Raw genomic sequence first — 20,886 nt, 5'->3', positions numbered from 1 at the left:
TCCAAAAGCAGGTGATGGGATGGGGCAGGGAGAAGGGATGTCACTAATCAAGAACTGTCAGTAGGTCAGTTTGCCTGAAATGAAGAGTGAGGGAGAGTAAGCCTGGGAAGGTAGGCTGAGGTTCAGATTGGGAAGGGCTTGAAATGCCAATCCAAATTCAAGGTGGAACCTGGATAAAGTAATATCTGGATTTAGGGGTTTCAGCTCAGCCCATAAGTAGGTTTGAAGCTCTCTTTGGGTTCTCATCACTAAAATCTGTCTCTTTTCCTATGGTGATTTTAGTGTAACTGTCTGAAACTTTCCTTCTTTCTCTCCCCCCAGCTCCCATTCTCCCAGGGATATCATTCCTCTCTGTCCTGTAGCCTACAAAAACACTGGTTATCACATCATGCATTACTTTGGGCCTCCTCCCTTAACCTGGAAGTAAAGCAGTCCTGCTGAATACCAACCCAAGGAAGGAATGCTCAGGTGAATTTACAATCTTAATTAAATCTCCAAATAGACCCAACACGGAAAGTCGGCTACAAAGCAAAAACACTTTGGGGGACAATGGCATCTTTGAATGGTTAATAGGCACTTGGAACAAGCCCATCTCTGGTTCCCAGGTGTTCAGCTGTGTTCTCTTGACCTAAGGTGAACCTTTCAAGCTGCAAGGCCAGCCCAGAAATGGAACATGCTGACCATTTTCCTTCTCTCATCACTGTGCCCTCACAAAGCCCTTCCAAGCTCCCCTCTCCAGTTAAGCCGCTGATTGCCTGCCCATCACCACCACAACATGAAGCCTTCCTGCACAAACATTTGTGCTTCAAAAGGAAGAGAAAAAGAACAGGTTTCCAGAGAAAATGTTCTAAAGTGGCTTCAGAAGGACTCTTCTCATGGTCAACACTTAGGGATTCTCAACAAGATAGCAAAAGAATAGCCACAGAAAATATGAGCTACAAGATGAGAACATAGGCTTTTTAAGCTTGCCATTAACTATGACTTAATAATAACAGAGAAGTGACATCCATGACACCCTTTAAGGTTGCCAAGTACTTCACATACATTATCTCATCTGAGTCTCTGAGAAATAGGTGCTATTATCTGCATATTGTAGACTAGGAAACTGAGATGTATGACCTGGGTTGAAATCCCACTTTGGTCACACAGCTAGTACATATCCAAGATGGGATTTGAACCCAGGACTTCCTGGCTCCAAGTCTAGCCCTCTTTCCATGCTGCCATGCTTTCCTTCACCATAACTATTGTCATGATGTATTTCTTTTGCGTCAGGAGGCCAACAATAATACCATAACTACATCACAACAAACTTGGCATTAGGGAAAAAATCCTTCTCCATCATATGTTAATATTATGATTCATTCTGAGGCTCTTTCAATCCTTGTTGTGTTATAAACACACATCTACACTGTTCACACAATGGCCATATGGACCAAATCATAAGGAAGACGATGGAAGCTATGCTGGGCTTAGATTTGAATCCCCGCTCTATTATCTGGCTCCTGTATGACTGCACACGCCATAGCACTGAGCCTTACTCTTTCTCTACTGGCTTTATCTATTGATATTTTAGTTGGACTCCAAACCCGCACTTCCTGAGAGCATCTTGTGTGAATGGCTTCTATTCTAAGCATCTACTTCCATGTACACCCCCAGGTCATAAGGTATGGTTGCAGGAAATGGTGTGCAAACATCCTTTCTTGGGGGAGGTGCACTCTGGGAAGAAAGGTAACAATGAAAGCATAGGAAGCAGGGAAAAATGAACCACTTCATTCTGAGCATCTCCAAAGACTCAGGGAGGATCCCAGGCCAGGGCCAGGGGTGCATCTTTGTGTGCCCAAGGGGGATGGGAAGGAGAGAGGCTGATGAAATCGGCCCAGGGGGCTAGGACTGAGAGAGAAAGGAGGCAGATGGCAAAGAAAACTTAGTGAAGGGGGCAAGGTGGGGGTGGGGAAGTTCCCACACAGTTCATAAATATTAGGTGAATCTTTGGGGCTCCCTGAATACTGGACAGTCATCGCATGGAAGCTACTTACCTGATAGCAGCCCTCTGTGCTGAGCTACCCCAGAGCAGAAAGAACAGCTTCCCAGTGATGCTGGAGCTGTTGGCTTATGTTGACTTTTTGTTCACAAACTGCTCCCTTTCCAGTATCTCATTTGGCCTCCACCATCCCAGACGGATATTGGAGGTTTTACTACACTCACTTGCCCAGAGGGGAAGCTTTTCCAAGTTCAAACTCAAGGCTCCTCCACGGTGCCGTGCTTTCTCATGTCATCCATTTACCTGAAATGAGAAGCACCCTTGGGCTGCTCATCTCGGAGAGTGGTCATGAGCAAAATGCACTATCAGCTTTGTAAACGTTGAAGCCCTTACAGAAAGATTGGGAGTGAATGTCATCTACGAGCAAAGCACTAGTCAACCAACAAGTGACCAGGGACAGATGAACCACCACAGCTAAACTGAAGAGTCAGGGATTTTCCCTTCTCCGTGCCCCAGCCCGACAACCATCAGGTGTCAGGGACCCAGCGCCAGCCTCTATTGCCCATAAATAGAATCTTCAGCATCCAGCTCAACACATGGCACACAGTAATCACTTAATAAATGCTTTTCTATTGAATTCCAAATACTTTTCTATTCATTCCAAATAGTGATGCAATAACCCATTATTTAGCATCTATTATGTGTGTGTGTGGGGGGGGGCCTGTGCTAAGCCTCGGAGACAGGCAGGAGATAAGGATCAGGGATGCGACTTCACTAGGATTGGAAACTCCCAGTGATAAAACTTTCTCTCTCACTGCAGGTTGATTCCTTCTCTAAAGCCTATCATCTTACATTTCTGTCTACCACATTATTGTTGCTGGTTGTCCTTCCTCTGCAAGAGAACCATGACATCAAGAAGGTGATGCCATAACATGCAAGTGAGTTAGATTTAAGTGAGAGAGAGCTGTGCAAAATCACCAGCCTCACGTTCTCCTCCACAGCCATCTGGGTCCAGTGGCAAGATATAAATTAGGACAACTGGAGTCGGCCCCTGTGTGTCTACAGTTAAATGACTTGCCCAGGGTCACACAGCCAATATGTGTCAGAGGCAGGAACTTAAAACCAAATCTTCCTGGCTCTAAGGCCAGCTCTAAAAACTGAAACATCCTCTGCCCTCACAGAATTTACATTCTGGGGGTGGGGAGAGATGTGATAATATATACACAAATAACTATATGTAAGATACACACAAAATCAATGTAAGTGAATTGGTGGAGGCATTAGTGGCTTGGGGTGAGATTCCCAGTAGAAGATAGTGCTTGAGATGAGATCTGAAGGAAATAAGGGATGCTCAGAAGTGGAGGTGAGAAGGGAGAGCCTTTCTGGCATGAAGTTGAGTCAATCCTTTACTTCATGGGGCTGTTGTAGAATTCAAATGAAAGAATCCCCATCCCAAATTCGGGACACTTTGAAGTGCTCTGTATGTCTGTTACCGTCACTTGCCTGGTTATATGCCCAGAGCTCAATTACATGAACCTGCCCACAGAGAGCTTCATTTCCTGCATTGTAAGAAGCTCAGTAGTGGCTCTAAATAATCCCCCAACCCCAGCCAAGTTCCCCAGCCCATCTGTGATTTTCCTTAGCATTCTATGACCCAAGTTCAAATAAGAGCCTTCAGAAAAGTCCATCCAAGTCAAGGGCATTAAACAAATGCAGGAAGAAGTGGTTGGGAGTAATTTTAAAAACTAATCTGAAGTTAGATGAACCTAAAAAGCTGCTTGCTGAAGCTGCTGTCATCTTACATCATTACACCAATTATTTTTAAAATGAGGTGATATATCAGGTGATGGGCAGAGAATGAGCTCTAGGCAGCCACTTCTGCCAGCAGAAGCTGGCTGATTACACTGTTTATGGGTGATTGCAGTAAAATGCTGGGTCAGGCCTTACCCTGGCACATCTCAGGTGACAGGGAGTACATTAGTGGCTTCCAGACAGGGACAAAAGTGAATGCAAGTGCCATTCGAGAGCTTCCCTGGCCCCCGTGAATGCTAATTCCAATTTTTCCCTTAATGAACCCAACTAACATGCATGACATGGAGTGACTTCATCGTATGTTTCCAAGAAGAACCAGAAACTATTATTTCTTTTTTTGCCAGGAGAAAATAGATGTTTAGACCTTAGAGAGAAGGTTGGGTGCACATGCTTATTTAACAGAGGGGAACCCTGAGGTCTAGAGAAGAAAAGGAGCTTCCCCAGGGTGACATAGCTAATTAGTGTGACTTCAGCCCTGGGTTTCAACCCAGGACTGCTGCTTCAGTGCTCTTTCCACTTCTCCTCATTGCCTCAATTTATCAAGTTTCCATTAATCTTCCCCACAGCCCATCAGGTCTGCCCTGGAAGTGGCCAGGATTATTGACATGAGTAGATATAAGACCACTGGACACAGCAGGGACTGAAGCACCACCTCGGACCTGGGCCAGCAGGGTTCTGGCATGATAGAACCTTTATGTGTCTAAACACCAAGGCTCGCTATACATCAAGCTCTGTCCCGAGCTGGAGGACATGGCTGAAAGATCAGATCCCCAGATCAACAGGCCAAATTGAGAGTAATGTCCAAGCAGCTTTCTCTAATTCAGGGGTGCTCTGGAACTTCCAGCGCGCACTCCTGATCACCAGCTGCTCCAGTGGCTCTGGGGAGCCAACCAGCCTAAACCCAGGGCCACGGAAAGCTCCTGTTAGGCAAATATGTCTCTTAGCTTCCTCGCAAACCTCACTGCATCGGCATGCTAGAGTAGACATACCTTCTAGTCCTGATTACATCACTGAGCTATTACTGGGCCGAAGACTTTAACATATTCCTTATAATAATGGGATTCTCTCTGTTTTAAATACAAAAGGTGACAGTCAATGTGAGGTACAGACAGCTCATCCAAAAATGTGCGCAGGGCCTTGCAAGTAGTTGGACTCCCAACCCCACCCATTTCTAGCTGTGTGACATGGGGCAAACCCCTCACCTTCCCTGTCTTGTGATTTTCATCTGTAAAATGGAAGTTGACCCAGATGACTTTCCAGGTCCGTTCCCACTCTGTACATATGCTCTGACTCTGGAAAATTTAGCTCCCTGGTGATGCCAATACCAACATAGCTCAGGCTCAGTCGTCTCATCTATAAGATGAGAGGGTCAGGTTATAGGTTCCTTCTGAATCTGAGATCCCATGAGCCTATGAAATCAAGGCAATGCACTGGCATCCTGTCAAAGCCCCAGAGGAACACTTAGGTATTACTTTCACTCTCAAAAATATCAAAAGCACTGACGTTGGCCAGAACTTGTAGCAGCCTTTCTTTCTTCTTAATAGTTCCATTAACACTGCACTGAGCCTGATGCAATAGCAACTTTATCCAGCCCCAATGCTCACTACAGCTTGCTACTTTCCCCGGCCATGGTGCTGACCTTGTCTCTAATAACAAGGCCAGCCAACACACTGGACTGGACCTAAGGATATCCACAGGTCCCTTCTAGTTCCAAGATCAATGAATCTATGAAAGGGATGAGAAATGGATCTGCCAGGCTACCAGAGACCCATCTTTCTAATGCTTGGAACCAGATTGGTGCTATTTTGAGATAACTTGAGAGTCTTTATTTCTAAGTTTTCCTTTTAGCAATGCACAGGGCAAAGGCTCACTCTGGTCACTTAGTACTCAGAATCTGCTTTGAAAATAACAGAGAAACAAATTAACATCATATGCTGAAACTGATCCAGATTGTCTCCACAAAACGCCATATACACCACAAAGAATTCAATTTGGACTTTGCCAACTGAATGACGAATCCCACCAAAGAAGTGTGGCATGGAGGGAAGATCACTGGACCTGGAGTCAAGTGACCCAGGTTTGCTACACTTAGGAGGTCAATGCCAAAAAGAAAGAACCTCCAAACACCAAGGTATTCTATGTAACTTTCTTGAGGGCAGGAATTCTTTCTCTTTTGTCTTTGTATCCCTAGCTCTTAGAATAAGACTTGATACCTAGAAGGCATTTAATACATGTTTGAATCTTCCTGCATTAAATTGTATTGTACTATACACTTCAGGTTATGGGAGCCCTGGACAATGAGAAAAACACCAGCAGTGAGCCAATCAAGCCCAATTGCAACCAAGGGGTTCAAATCTTTCCTTTTCAGTGGGGCTGTTAGGTGATGTTGATGTTGAGTGACAAGAGGGATTCACTTCCCTGATACGGCTCTTCTTTAGCACTGGTGTGAGAGTTCAGTTCCAGCAGGTACAAGGAGAGAATGAGAGAATGAGGCTGACTGATTGGGATGGAAGTAAAACAGATTCTTCATAGGAAAAATCTGTGTATTTTAACTATGGCAAAAAGAATGTTAATGAAATAATACCTTTTAGTCAACAAACTGTTTAGTAAATATTGAATTTTTGCATCCTATTCCACACAGAAATTGTCATAGGCACATACAGGATTTTAGGATTTAGAACAAGGCCTTAGAGATGATTTAGTCTTACTCTCTTATTTTGCAGATTAAGAAACTGAGGCCCAGAGAAGAAAAAACCACATGGTTAGGGTAACTAAAGTTATAATAATAATAATAATAGTTAACATGTGTGTGCTATTATTATTAGTATTATGGATGAAGAGACTAAGACAGACAAAAGTGACTTGCCCAGGGTCACACATATAGTAAGTGTCTGAATCAGGTTTAAAATCCCAATCTTCTGACTCTAAATCATGGGGCAATAATCAGTTGTTCCTATTAGAAGGTAAAAGGAAGGCTACCATAGGTCAATCTCCAATGTCATTGTGTTATTATTTTTCAGGGGATGTAAAAATTATTTTAAAGTAATAATAATTTTATATATACATAGCATTGTCAAGTTTGTAAAGCACTTTGCACATACTCTCTCATTTGAGTTTCATAACAACCCTGGGGAGGTAGGCGCTATCATTCCTCCCAATTTTCATATGAGATAGCTAGAGCCCAGAGAAATTAAGTGACATGCTCCAGGTCACATAGCTAGTAAGTGTCTGAGGCAAGATTTCATCCCAGGTCTTCCAAATGCCAAGTATCTAACACTCTACCCTCTATATCATGCTGGAAGGAGAATAATGCCTTCAAGATAATTAGAGAAGTTTGGAGGAGGAATGGGTGGGGTGCTTTTTTTGAGGGGGGAAGGAGATTGGGGAACATAATGAGCTTTAACTTGGACATGTTAAGTTTTCATTGCTAATGAGATACCCAGCAGGGAGATAGTGATGTGCGACTGGAGTTCAAGACAGAGAATGAGGCTGGTTAAATATATCTGGATCTGGGAGTCGTTTACAAAAAGATGATAATTAAAGTCACAGGAACTGATAAGGTCACTGAGAGAAAGGGAGAGAGAGAGAGAGAGAGAGAGAGAGAGAGAGAGAGAGAGAGAGAGAGATTGATCGGGATGGTTGACTGGTTGTTCCATATACTTAGCATTAATGAAATTGTGAACTAGTCAGTCATAATGACAAAGAATCAGTCTCCAAGGCAGGACAACCTGGATTCAAGTCCTGCCCCTGACACATCCCGGCTGTCTTACTCCTGCCAAGTCAGTTCATCTCTCAGTGCTCTAGGCAACTCCCTAAGACTATAAATTGAAGAGCAAGTGACAACTTGCATTGGTGAAGGAATTTTTTTTTGCCCCAGGAGATTTCACACCAATGAAATCAGAAATCCAGTCCCTATTCCTATCATGGTAAATATAGCAAATCACTGATCTTTTTAGGCCTCAGATGAAGTCATATTGTCATCAAGTGATAAATCAAATATAGCTGTGTCCCACTTATTAGTCAAAGACTAACCTCCTCAAAGCTTCCAGTTAAAAAGGTTAGAATTAACTGACCAGACTAGGGTGGCAGCCCAAGATATCAAATCTCTGTGCCTGGTGTAGGTGAGTTAGCAATCACAAATTCCCTTTGCAGACATTCCACAAACTGATTGCTAGTAAAGGCTTAATTGGAGACCCGACTCTTCCAAGTAATCCCTAAATCTTCTGGCTGAATTATATTTTTTTTGTTTTCTCCTGAAAACTGATAACAATAGAGTAAAAGAGAGAAAATATTTCTTTTCCCAATGTGTCAAGAAGAGACATTTGATATGGCAGCCTTGCTGTCTGGGATTATGAAAACAAATGTAATTTTGGAGAGAAACAGGTTCATTCTGCCTGCATTTTCTCAGCTTTCCAATATGGTTCATCCCAGAAAATGAATTTCAAATTGGTCACCATCTGTCAGCATCCTTTATAGAAGGGCAACCCAATCATGAAAAAAATGTGTCCCCACCTTGTCCCCAATGGAGAGAATTCAAGTGGAACTTTGAGTCGCTCAACTAATGAAGTATCATAGCCATTTGATGAAGGAAAGGAATTAGAACAAGAAACTCAAGGCCCATTTTTTTCTTGGCAGTTCTTTTAGCATCAACCACATGAATTTAAGCTGTATTCTCTAAAAGTATGGTCCTTGTGTGGTTTTAATACTATCAAATTCAATGTTTTCTATATGTCCCCTCTTCCAGACTTCTACCACTATAATACAGAGGGCCAGAATTTTAAAACTAGATGGGACTTTGGAGATTGTCAAGTACAACCTCTTCATTTTACAGAGGAATAAAATAAAACGTAGCCAGAAAAAAGGAAGTCACTTGTTCATTATCAAATGGCTAGCCAATGGCAGAGCCAGAAAGAGGACCCAGGTCCCTTAAGTTCCAATCCCACATTCTCTCACGTCTACCTTTCTAGTTAGTTCTCAATAAACAATGTGGTTAATTTGCTTTTTAAAAAAAATATTGCCTTGGAATTATGAACAATTATAGCAAAGTTGCAGGATACAAAATAAACCCACATAAATCATCAGCATTTCTACATATTACCAACAAAGTCCAGCAGCAAGAGACAGAAAGAGAAATTCCGTTTAAAATAATTTGTAGATGATATAAAATACTTAGTAGTCTATCTGCCAAGGCAAATCTAGGAATTATATGAACACAATTATAAAACACTTTTCACACAATAAAATCAGATCTAAACAATTGGAAAAATGTTAATTGCTCATGGGTAGACCAAGCCAATATAATAAAATGACAATTCTACCTAAATTTATTTATTCAGTGCCACACAATCAAACTATCAAAAATTATTTATAGAGCTAGAAAAAATAATAACAAAATTCATCTTGAAGAATAAAAGCTCAAGGTTATCAAGGGAATCAATGAAAAGAATTGCAAAAGAAGATGTTTTAGCCACACCAGATCTCAAACTATATTACAAAGTGATAATTATGAAAATAACCTGGCACTGGCTAAGGAATAGAGTGGTGGATCAGTGGAATAGTTTAGGTACAAATTGCATTATAGCAAATGACCATAGCAATCTAATATATGATAAACCCAATTATACAAACTTTTTTGGGAAAAAAACTCATTATTTAACAACTTCTGGGAAAACCAGAAAATAGTATTGCAGAAACTAGGTATAGACCAACATCTCACACTGCATTCCAGGATAAGGTCAAAATGGTTACATGATTTACACATAAAGGATGATGCCATAAGTGAAGTAAAAGAGCATGAAATAGTTAATCTGTCAGATTTATGGATAAGGGAAGAATTTAGGACCAATGAAAGATACAGAGAGTATTACAAACTGTAAAACAGGTAATTTTGATCATATAAAATTAAAAAAGGTTTTGCACAAACAAAACCAATGCAACCAGACTTATAAGGAAAGCAGAAGACTGGGGGTGGGGGGGAGGTAATTGCAACAAATACCTATGATAAACACATCACTTCTCAAATATATAGAGAACTGAGTCAAATTTATAAAAATACAAGTCATTCCCCAATTGACAAATGGTCAAAGGATGTGAACAGGCAGTTTTCAGACAAAGAAGTCAAAGCTATCTATAGTCATACTAAAAAGTGCTCTAAATCACTATTGATTAGAGAAATGCACATTAAAACAACTGAGTTACCACCTCACACCTATGAGATTGACTAATATGGAAAAAAAGGAAAATGTTGGATGTTGGAGAAGATGTGGGAAAACTGAGTCACTAATACACTTTTGGTGGAGTTGTGAACTGATCCAACCATTCTAGAGAGCAATTTGGAACTGTGCCCAAAGGGCTATAAAACTATGTATACCTTTTGATTCAGCAATACCACTGCTAGATCTATATCCCAAAGACATCCCAAAAAGAGGGAAAAGGATGTATTTGCACAAAAAATATTTACAACTGTTCTTTTTGTGGTGGCTAAGAATTGGAAATCCAAGGGATATCCTTCAAATAGGGAATGGCTAAACAAGCCATGGTATATGATTGTAATGGAATATTATTGTGCTATAAGAAATGACAAGCAGGATGATTTCCAAAAAACCTAGAAAGACTTACATGAGCTGATGCATAGTGAAGTGAACAGAACCAGGAGAATACTGTCCACAGTAACAACATTATTGTTTGAGGAAGAATTGTGAATTATTTAGCTATTCTCAGCAATACAATGATCCAAGACAATCCCAAAGGATTAATGATAAAGTATACTACCTTCCTCCAGAGAAATGAAGAACTAATATTATTTTAATACAGACTGAAGCATGCTATTTTTCACTTAATTTTTTTTTTGTTATTTGAGTCTTCCTGTACAAAGTGACTAATATGGAAATGTTATATTTAATTGTACATGTATAACCTATATCTGAATGCTTACCATGTCAGGTGGGGGGAAGGAAGGAAGGGAAGGAGAGAAGAACAGAATTTGGAAGTCAAAATTTTAAATAAAAATGTTTTTTAAAAAATTGCCTCTCCCATTTGTCTTCTGTTCCCTTCAGAGATCAACCATTATGGAAACACCCAGATAGCCCTGATATGTTTACAAAGTAGATTTAGCATTTCAGTCAATTCCATATCATTTCAAGGAATCACTCAAGTCTTGTCTCATTTCTTTTCACTTGAACTTTGTTTTGGCCATGCAGTGATCATTGCATGTCCAGGAAGAACAAGAAAAAAGACACAAAATTTTAATTTCTCCTTCAGATTAAGTTATGCCTCAACATACAATGGAACATGTCATACAACACACAATATAATACAACATAGCATTTTCAGATTTAAAAACAAATTAAAGGATGGTTATGCATCAAAGTTTTCTTATATCAAAGATTTAATAATAGGATTCAGAGAAGTTTTATTCTAGCTCTAAATCTTATAACACATGGTAAGAAGCATGCCTAGGAAGGTCCAATCCACAGACCTCAGTTTCCTCATCCTGGATTGGAGTAGATGATTTCTAGCTTCAAAAATTGCATGATTCTAAAATTCCTTTAAATTACAAATTTCCACAGTGACTTAAGATAGGATTTGAGTATTGTTATTATTCAATGATCCTAGGTTACTCGGTTACTCTCTACCTCAGAAGCCCATATTTTATCAAAACGGAACTCTATGTCAAGTGACAACAAAGGAAAGTTTGAGGATGTATATGAAGGGGGAAAAAGCAGGTTGGCCATGCAATAGAATTAAAGGATAAAGCTCCAAGGTGTGTATGACAGCTGCCTCTCCTTTCTCCCCTCAGTAGTGATTCAGACAGACAATAGAGGGAGACCATCAAACTCATCTAGTCCTGAGGGTCTGAACAGATGAAATGATAGCCTGGATGTAGATGGGGAGGAACTCCAATGATGCAGGGGTTCTTAATCCAACACTCCCTGGAACTGAAGGAAAGGGGCTTCCAGAAAGATGGCCATGAAGGAGATTGGGAATAAACTCAGATCCTATTCATTATCCCGAAAGAGCTTTACAAAAGGCATCAAATAAACTAAAGAAAAGAAAACAACAACCAAAAGAGAAAAAAGAAAATCTTTGTCAAGATAGCTGAGTGAAAAGTGATATTCAAGCTCAACCTCTTCCCACCAGCTGAAAGTACCAATGTGTCAAACAGAGTAAAGCAATTATAACAACAGAAAAGAGGGAGTAAGTGTTCACAGTCATCAAAATAAGAGTATTCAAAATAAACTAAAGAGAATGATAAAAAATGAGAAAAGTATACCATACAGTTTATTAGTATGATGGAATGAAGGAAAATAACTAAAACATCCCCCATGAAAGAGAATGCATGATAACAAATTTTGATAAATGATGATGGAATAGTTATAATAAGTTAATTCAGAAGAACAACAATAATTTTAAAATAAATAAAGGATGGGAATTAGAAAAGAAAATGGAGCTCACAAAGAAAAATAAAAAGACAAACAAGAAAGTAGACAGTTTAGAAAATAAAGCAAAGACTACAGAAAAATAGATATTTTGTAAAAGAGAACAGCAAATTTGTTGTAAAAAAATAGAGATGAAAAAACTAAACAGAATGAAATCAGATCATTGGAAGAATACACAGTTCAATATAAAACAAAGTAACTAACCTTGGAGGTATACTTTACAGATATAATATAAAGATCACAGATGTTTCAGAGTAAACATGATGATTTTTAAAAAACAACCTGAATACCATACATCAGAAAAAGAATAGTAGGAAATTACCCAGAAGTTCTAGGAAACGGAGGGAAAAGTACTCATTGATTGAATACATGGCATGCTAACAAAGAGAAATCTCAAATTTGACTCAACAAGAAGCATGGTGATTAAGTTTAAAAACTCCATAGTCCAAGAACAAATATTGTGGATAATCAGAAGAAATTGTCCGCTTAATGAGGAAAATTAGTCCTGCTCCACTGCAAATAAAGTATCACAAATGTGCAGTCTAAATGCTGCAATCCTGTCCTTGAAATATCAAAATAACAAGATAAAGGTCTGCAGCATATTGGATAGATAGCCTATGGAAAATTTATGGGAAGACACGGACAAGAATCTCCCATGATATAAAGGCATGGAGAGATTGCAACCTGCACCAACAGAGAGATTGCACACATTGATGACACCATAGGATGTACGTACTAGGTGCATATATAAACATGGGCAGCTAGGTGGCACAGTGGATAGAGTATCAGGCCTGGAATTAGGAAGACTCTTCTTCCTGTGTTCAAATCATATCTCAGACACTTACTAGATGTGTGACTCTGGGAAAGACACTTAATTCTGTTTGCCTCAGTTTCCTCATCTGTAAAATGAATTGGAGGAGGAAATGACAAGCTACTGCACTATCTTTGCCAAGAAAACTCCAGATGGGGTCACAAAGAGTCTTGGAGATGACTGAAATGACTGAATAACAACAACAACAACAACATATATAAACATGCATACAGCTTTTTAAAGAACATAGAAACTGTAGAAATTGAGGTAGAACTATACTAATTCCTGAAACCTCCTTAGAAGTAGCACATATTCATTTGCTGACAAACTTTTCTGAATTCCTTGAAGAGTTCCTTCTTTTCATGTTATGTCATGCCACATAACAATAACAACAGCAACAGTCACAAAAACAACAGCTGTTGTCATTGTTATGGCTGTTATATAAACTTTTTTCAAGACGAGGCTGCCTTGTCTTTTTCTTTGTATGCCTAGTGCTTAGCACTGTGCTTTGGGCAACTCAGTTTGTTGAATTGTATAATTATATCTATTAGTAGTTGTATAGTAATTGCCATATAGATTTACTGTATGATCTGTTTTATAGGACCTAGAAAAGTAAGCAGATTAATGATCAATTGAAATATGATTTTAGTTAATTTATCAAATTTGAAGCTCAATTACATATCCTAGACATTATGTATAGTTTGGAACAATACATTCTTAGATTTCCCCGGTCCCTACCTATTGTTGCTGTTCAGTCATTTCAGTTGAGTCCAACTCTTCATAATCCCATTTGGAGTTTTCTTGGCAAAGATTTGCCATTTGCTTCTCCAGCTCATTTTACAGGTGAGGAAATTGAGACATATAGGATTAAGTGACTTGCCCAAGGTCACACAGCTAGTAAGTATCTGAGGTCAGATTTGAACTTGGATCTTCCTGATTCCAGGTCTGGTGCTCAATCCACTGCACCACCTAGCTGCCCTTCTTTCCTATTATTTGGACTCTATTTTCTCCAGGGTTCCGTGCTCTGGGAATGGTTGAAAGCACTTCATCCCTAGAAATAACTCACCTAAAATATGAATAAGGAAAGAAACTTTCTGAACTTAAATACAAGGATTTTTTGCCATCTTGAGTGAAAAAGAGAGAGAACACCTACCTTCTAGCCAAGATAGTTGCCTGAATGAAAGACAGACTGCTCAACTCCCACATATCTACTCAAGCAAAAATATGAAATGGACACCAGACTAAATAATGGTTAAAAAAACTAATGAGAAACTAGATTAAGTGAATTTTTCTAACCCATAAGTCAGTCAGTCAGAAGCCCCTGGGTAACAGAAAAAGTAGTTGCCAGCAAAGTCAGTGCCAATACAGGCAAAAATCCAGCCTCCCAGCATAACCAGAGAAGACAAGAGACATATGCAGCCTACAGGGTTCTGTGGCCCAGAGGCAGCAAAAACAGGACCTTCCTCTTTCCAAAAAAACCCCTAACAAGTTCATGAAATTCAAGAGTAGGGATTTTAGAAGCCCTAAAAAATAGCTAAGCATGAAGAGCCCAAGTATAGGGACACTCAGGTCTAACACTGCTATCCAGAGATTCCATGGAGAACACTGAAGAGCTAACACTCTGAACTCTACAGATGGGCTAATCCCAAGAAGTGGAGGCCAGGCCAGGAACCCAGGTAACATAGGTTGAAACCAATCAGGGCAGACTATCGAAAGAACAACAGGTGTAGATCTCTGGCCCTACCATAAAAATCCAATTCAGCAACTAAAGCCAAAGAGAAGAGTAAATCAAAGCCCACAGTATAAAAGTTAATTATAAAGATTTTCCCCAAAGAAATGATAACTCTGTTGAAACCACAAATAGTGACTCAAAGGGGAAAAAAAAACACAGATTTTCCTTAAGAACAGCATATATTCTGAAGAAATAAAGGAAGAGGAAAAAAATGAAATAAAAGCTCCCTAGGAAAGAAATGGAAAGAGAAGAAAGAACTTAGAAGAGAAAGTGGTAAACCTTACTCAAGTAACAAACTCCCTAAAAACAAAAATAGAACAAACAAAATTCAATAATTCCACAAGACAGCAAAGAAGTATTAAAACAAAATGAAAAAATTGGAAAAAAAATTAGTGTAGATTATCTGATACCAAATACAACTAACATGGAAAATAGGCTGAAAGATAATTTAAGAATCATTGGTTTCCCTGAAAACCATAATTTTTAAAAAAGCTTAAACATATTTCAATAAATCATAAATGAAATCTGCACAGATTAGAATCAGAGAACAAAGTAAAGATAGGAAGAAAACACCAATCACTTCCTAAAAGAACCCCAAAAGGAAATGTCCCAGGAATTTTGTAGACAAAATCCAATGCCTCCTCATTCAAGAATACTCAAAGCATCCAAAAAGAGGCACTTTAAGCAGGAAGGAACCACAGTCAGGATCATGCAAGACTTTGCAAATTCTATTATTCATGAGAGAAGATTATGGAATACAATATTCCAAAATGCAAAAGTAAGAGACTTACAATCAAGAATATCTTACCCTGCAAAGCTAAGGCTAACCCTGCAGGGAACAAAATCGCTGTTTAATGGAATATCAAACTTTCATGCATTTCTGATGAAAAGACCACAGCTAAGCAGGAACTTTGAAATGCAAACACAAGAAACCAAAGAAACCTATGAAGGCAAAATTATTTCAGCAATTGGAAGGAGCTATATAATGATGTAATGTTAATATTCTAATATGAGGAAAAGGAACAATTGTAATCAAAATCATAACATCTTCAAAAGTTATTGAGAGAATTAAAAAAAAAAAGAAAAACAGAGAATTTGGGAGTAGATTGGTTTTGTACTGAGAACTTAAAGACAGGAAAGTTAATGAGGGTTTACCCAAAAAAATAAGCTAGTGTAGAAAAGAAGAAAAAGGGAGTGGAACTTGCCATTTTTTTAGCATTGAAGTGCATGAAAAATATATAAAGGAAGAGGTGGGGAGAGATAAGAGCTTCACTCTTATCTTAAATGGAGAAAGGAGGATTGAACACATACAAATAGTTGCATGTTGTAACATTAAATCAACACAGAAGTAAGCAAGGATGAGGGAGGATGTTAAAAGTGAGGGTAATACAGGTAAGGGGAGAATAAGCCCAAGTAAAACAAATAGACTGATGCTGAAGGAGTAATTAAAATGGGGGGGGGAGGAAAGTGAAAAGCTAGGATGTAGAGGAATACTCCTTAACTAGGAAATAGCAAATAAATTGTGGTAATTGTGGTCTGTAAATGTAGCGCAATATTATTATGCTAGAAAATATGATGGAAAAGACAATTTCAGAAAATCTTGAGTAATTTGAACTGATGCAGAGTGAAATAAGTAGAACCATGAGAACAATACATACAAGGACAATAAAATTATAAAGAAAAACAACTTTGAAAGATTTAACAACTCAATTCAGTAAGTGACTATGTCTCTAGAGGACCAATGATAAAGCATGTTACTTACCTCCTGAAAGGGAGGTGATGCATGCAAGGTACAGAAAGAGACATATATTTTGGGTCAAAATCAATGTAGGGATTTGTTTTGCATGACTGCGCTGATTTGTTACAAGGGTATGGTTTTGCCCTTTCATTCAGGTAATTGCAGGGAGAAAGACATTTGCAATAATGATGTCAAAAGAAGAGATGTCCATTAAAATATTTTTTAATTCACAGGAGAGAACAGAAGGAAGTTCAGAAGGAAGCACAGACAAGTTAGACAGTTTTGAAAGTGATGTGCACAATTTTTAATATACTTTTAAAAAATTAAATGATATGCAGTACAGATTAGTGGTTTTACAAGGAATCTTCTTTTATGTTCTGTGGTGCATATAGAAGTGTTCTTTTTGGTTGGATTTAAGCTCAGAATAAAATAATGAAAATTTAAAAAATCTATGATACTTGGCCTTAAAACAAAGCCAGAGAGCAGTTAGACATTACACATGCAGCCAAATCATTTTGTGTGCTTAATTTCACCATGATGACAATGGTTACAGAGGCAGAATCAGGCTGGAAGAGTGAGGGGTGGGGAGTGTGGTCTGAACTTCGAAATTCTCCTGCTGAAGATGAATCAACAGGCCTCTTATAGACAGGAGTGTCTGGGGCAGAACTCTGTCCTTCACGCCTAAAGATTCCTGGCCCCCTATTAAACTATCAAATTTTCAGCACCACCGTTTGAAAGTTTGGTTATGACCTGGTTATTCTGAGCCTGTTTCAAAGATTATGAGACGATGGGGAAGATGTCATCGGGGACTAATCCCTGAAAGAGGTACTGGCTGTTGCAGTCTCACTGGTTGGCTTGCAGTCCTGGGGGCATCTAATCGCAAACTCTTTAGCATTTTCCAAAAGAAGTTTGCGCCGTGTGACTCCCTGACTAGGCCTGACTCTAACTGGCTCAGACTGGGCCATATTTAGTGCTGCTCATTCAGCTCATTGATATTCATTTTCCCTTAAGCCCCAAGTAAGACTTGATTGTTCACCAATCAACTGACCAAACTGTGAGGACTGCACAGATAGAGCGGCACATGCCATTGGGGGCATTTTCTGGTCTGCCCTGACATCACAGACAATCAGGACTACCCAGACGTTACCACCCAAACGCAGGTGATTTTTGTGCTGTTTTCATAGTCTCTGCCCAGGAGCGTTGCTTTCAGAAGGAGTGGGAACTGGAAGCCAATTCTCCAGTGGCTGGCTTCCAGAGGAGGAGGAGGCAGAGAATATTCTTTAAACAGGAAAGCGGCATGGCATAGTCAAGAGAGCCCCAAATTCTGTTCTAATTCTGCCTCCATATGTGATTTGAAGTCAAAGTTGCTGGATTCAAATCCTGCCCCTATCATTTATTAGCTGTGTGACCTCTGAAAAGTCAATTAACCTCTGTGGTCTCCATCTCTGAAATAAAGTAAAATGATCTTTACTATTCAGTCAATGGTCCTCGTTTTCTCTTGTGTTCTTTGGATCAGCTAAATGTCACCTGAAAGAATTCTTCATCTCATTCCATGAAGGAGTCTTGTCTGTGTCTTCCATAAAGTCAATCCTTTATAGAGGATGACTCCAGTGTGCTGGAGGCCCTCCTCTGTTTGTCTTGGTAATAACAACAACAACAAAAAACTGACATTTCTGCGATGCTTTAAGGTTTACAAAGCTCTTGACAGACACATTCTATGTCCTCACAACAACCCTCTGAAGTGGATGCTATTATTATCCTGATTTTTCAGTTGAGAAAGCTGAGGCTCAGCTAAGTTCAGTGACTTACCCAGGGTCACATAGATCCTAAGTGGTTCCAGTGGTAGGTCTTGAACCCAGTTCTTCTTAGCTCCAACCTCAGTCCTCCATTGACTACACCACACCCCATATTTGAATAGGTACCATGCAAATTCTCATCTGCCCAGCTGCTCTTCTTCAGTCTTTGGAGTGACCAGCTCATTTCCTTTTCCAATTCGCTGGGTCCTTACAATTGTCTTCCATGTTACTTCTTGCCCCCCTTTTCTCTCCATGGCCTTTTGGGTCATTTTTGCTCCTATGATTCCTAGGAAATCATTGTGTTCCCTGGTTCACAGCTCTTCTCCCTCCCCAAAGAAAGAAGGGGCTAAAAAGATGAGTTCTGGTGGCATTGAACATCTTGGGATCATTGAAGGGGCCATGACCCATGAAAAAGACATGAACATGCAGCATGTCTCAGTCTCAGGACATCCAAGAAGGGTGATTAAAGATGAGGATTTGGGGGGGGTTTTAAGTCCCACTTTCCCACATCGGCATGTCCTATTTTGGGGTTTATTTTTGCTGAAGTCTCTGGACTGAAAAATTCTATTAACTTAATAGCATTATTTGAGTAAATACATGACAATTTGGCCTCCATACAACCATTGATCTCATTAAGGAAATAAAACTCAATTTGCAAACAATTTATGCAAACATATTTAATATAAATCATGGACTTAAAGAGTCTCACCTCCTGTTGCTAGAGCCTCATCACTCTGAATTGCAGTTGCCTAAAAGAGGAGATTTATGTACACAGAGACGGGATGTCTATTTAAATTGCATCTATTGGAAACTGACAAGCCTCTGTCCCATTCCTCATCTGAGTTGAACCCCACTCTATGGTGAGAGAAACTATGGAACTGGAGATTCTCAGAGCTGGCACTAGATCTGGAGAGCTCCAATTCTTCAGAAGGTTTTCATGACCTCAAGCTTAAATTAACCCCTTTGCAAATTCCACTCTTCCCGCTGATTGTTGTGCTCTGAGGCCACATAGACCCAGTATAAGCTCTCTTCTGTCTTTCCACTGGAACATCAGCACAAACCAGTCTTCCCACAACCCCAGCAGCTGAACCTTCTCTTTTTGCCTTCTCCCCTGAGAAAAATGTAAGATTCTTGGAAGCAAGGACTCTTCTGCCTGTATCCCCAGTGCTGAGCACAGTTCTTTGTATACAGCAAGCACTTAGTAACTGATCATTCATTCATTCATTGTACACAACAGCCTTTCAAACAGAATCACAGGATAATAGACTTCAATTGGTAAGGCACCCCAGAAGCTGCAAAGTCCAAACACTGCCTGAACAAGAATTTTGGCTACAATCTCCCTTCCCTAGTGAGTGGTCATTCAGTGTCCATTTGAAGATCCCGGTGAAAGAGAACACACTGCTTCCTTAGATAGCCCCCTAGATAGACAAAATCAATTTGGGATTAGGGAAATTTTTCCTTACATTAAATCTAATTCTGCCTTACCTATTCCATTGCTCCTGGTTTTACTCTCTGATGTCATGCAGAACAAGGCTCAATAATCTTCCACAAGGCAATCTTTCAAATAACTACCCATCTTCCCCCCCTCCCTGCATCCCCACCCTCCAAAAAATCATTCTCTTCTCCAGGCTTATCATCTTCAGCTCCTTCAACTCATCTGCACATACCACCCATCTCTGGTCCTCTCCTCATCCTGGTGGTCTTGCTCTAGGTGTTCTCCAGTCAATCGGCAGCATTCCTCAACTGGGACACCCAGACCCAAACACATTACTTGTCAAGGATTCATTGAGAACATAGGGAATCAATGCCAGTAAAAACAAATTTCTTGCAGCTAAACTCATTATCTTTACCTGTGTATGTGAGTCGTGCATTTTTTTCCCATGCTGAGTGCTCTTTGGGAGATAAGAACAGCCGGCTGTGGATCTGTAAAAAAAAAACCAACCAACAACATGATGTTTGTTTACTAGATGTACAGTCTTCGGTCATGCATGCTAGACACTTTGGGAGAAGACTGTGTTCTTTCAAGGAGGTGCTAGAGAGGGAACTTCATGGACTTCCATTTTTGCCTCTTATTACAACCCATAAATTAGAATAGGATGTCATGGAATACTGGAAGCAAAAACTAGATCAACTTCCTTAATCCCTCAACACTGGAAAGCTTCTATCAGGCACATTTTATAAGGAGAAAAAAAATAACATTTTGTCATTTTCTATTTCCTATGCCTGCCCACAGTATTTTGCCCTCAAAGAAGCACATACTAGGGTTTTTAAAGATCCGTTGATTAATGAACTGAAAACAGCCTGACTGTTCAGGACTGATTTTTCTACAAGGCACCACAAAATTTAGGGGTGGTGGACAACTCTGTGACTTTCTCCTGCACTTTGGTTTTTCCCTTGGTTTTTCTTCTTGGAAAAAGTGATTCAGCAAAAGAACAATTCTACATGATGCTTGGAAATCAGCCAAGCATTTATTAAGTGCCTGCTTTGTGCCACGCACTGTACTAAGCTCTGGAGATACAAAGAAAGGCAAACACACAGTCCCTGTGCTCAGTAAGTTCATATTCTAATGGGAGGGGCA

At 39.7% G+C, this 20,886-nt stretch overlaps 1 protein-coding gene across 1 annotated transcript in view; it reads right to left on the bottom strand.

Annotated features, from left to right (window-relative positions):
* CUNH10orf90 (chromosome unknown C10orf90 homolog) overlaps nt 1-20,886 on the bottom strand; it is a 258,338-nt gene that overhangs the window by 203,113 nt on the left and 34,339 nt on the right. Inside the window, exon 2 of the mRNA XM_078150690.1 lies at nt 20,159-20,231. Coding sequence (XP_078006816.1) covers nt 20,159-20,231 — 73 coding nt within the window. The remainder of the gene's footprint in view (nt 1-20,158; nt 20,232-20,886) is intronic.

This window comes from Phascolarctos cinereus, unplaced genomic scaffold, assembly GCF_003287225.1.
Source record: "Phascolarctos cinereus isolate Bilbo 61053 unplaced genomic scaffold, phaCin_HiC Scaffold_3;HRSCAF=262, whole genome shotgun sequence".
NCBI classification, from domain to species: domain Eukaryota; kingdom Metazoa; phylum Chordata; class Mammalia; order Diprotodontia; family Phascolarctidae; genus Phascolarctos; species Phascolarctos cinereus.
This window is presented reverse-complemented; position numbering and strand designations above follow the sequence as displayed.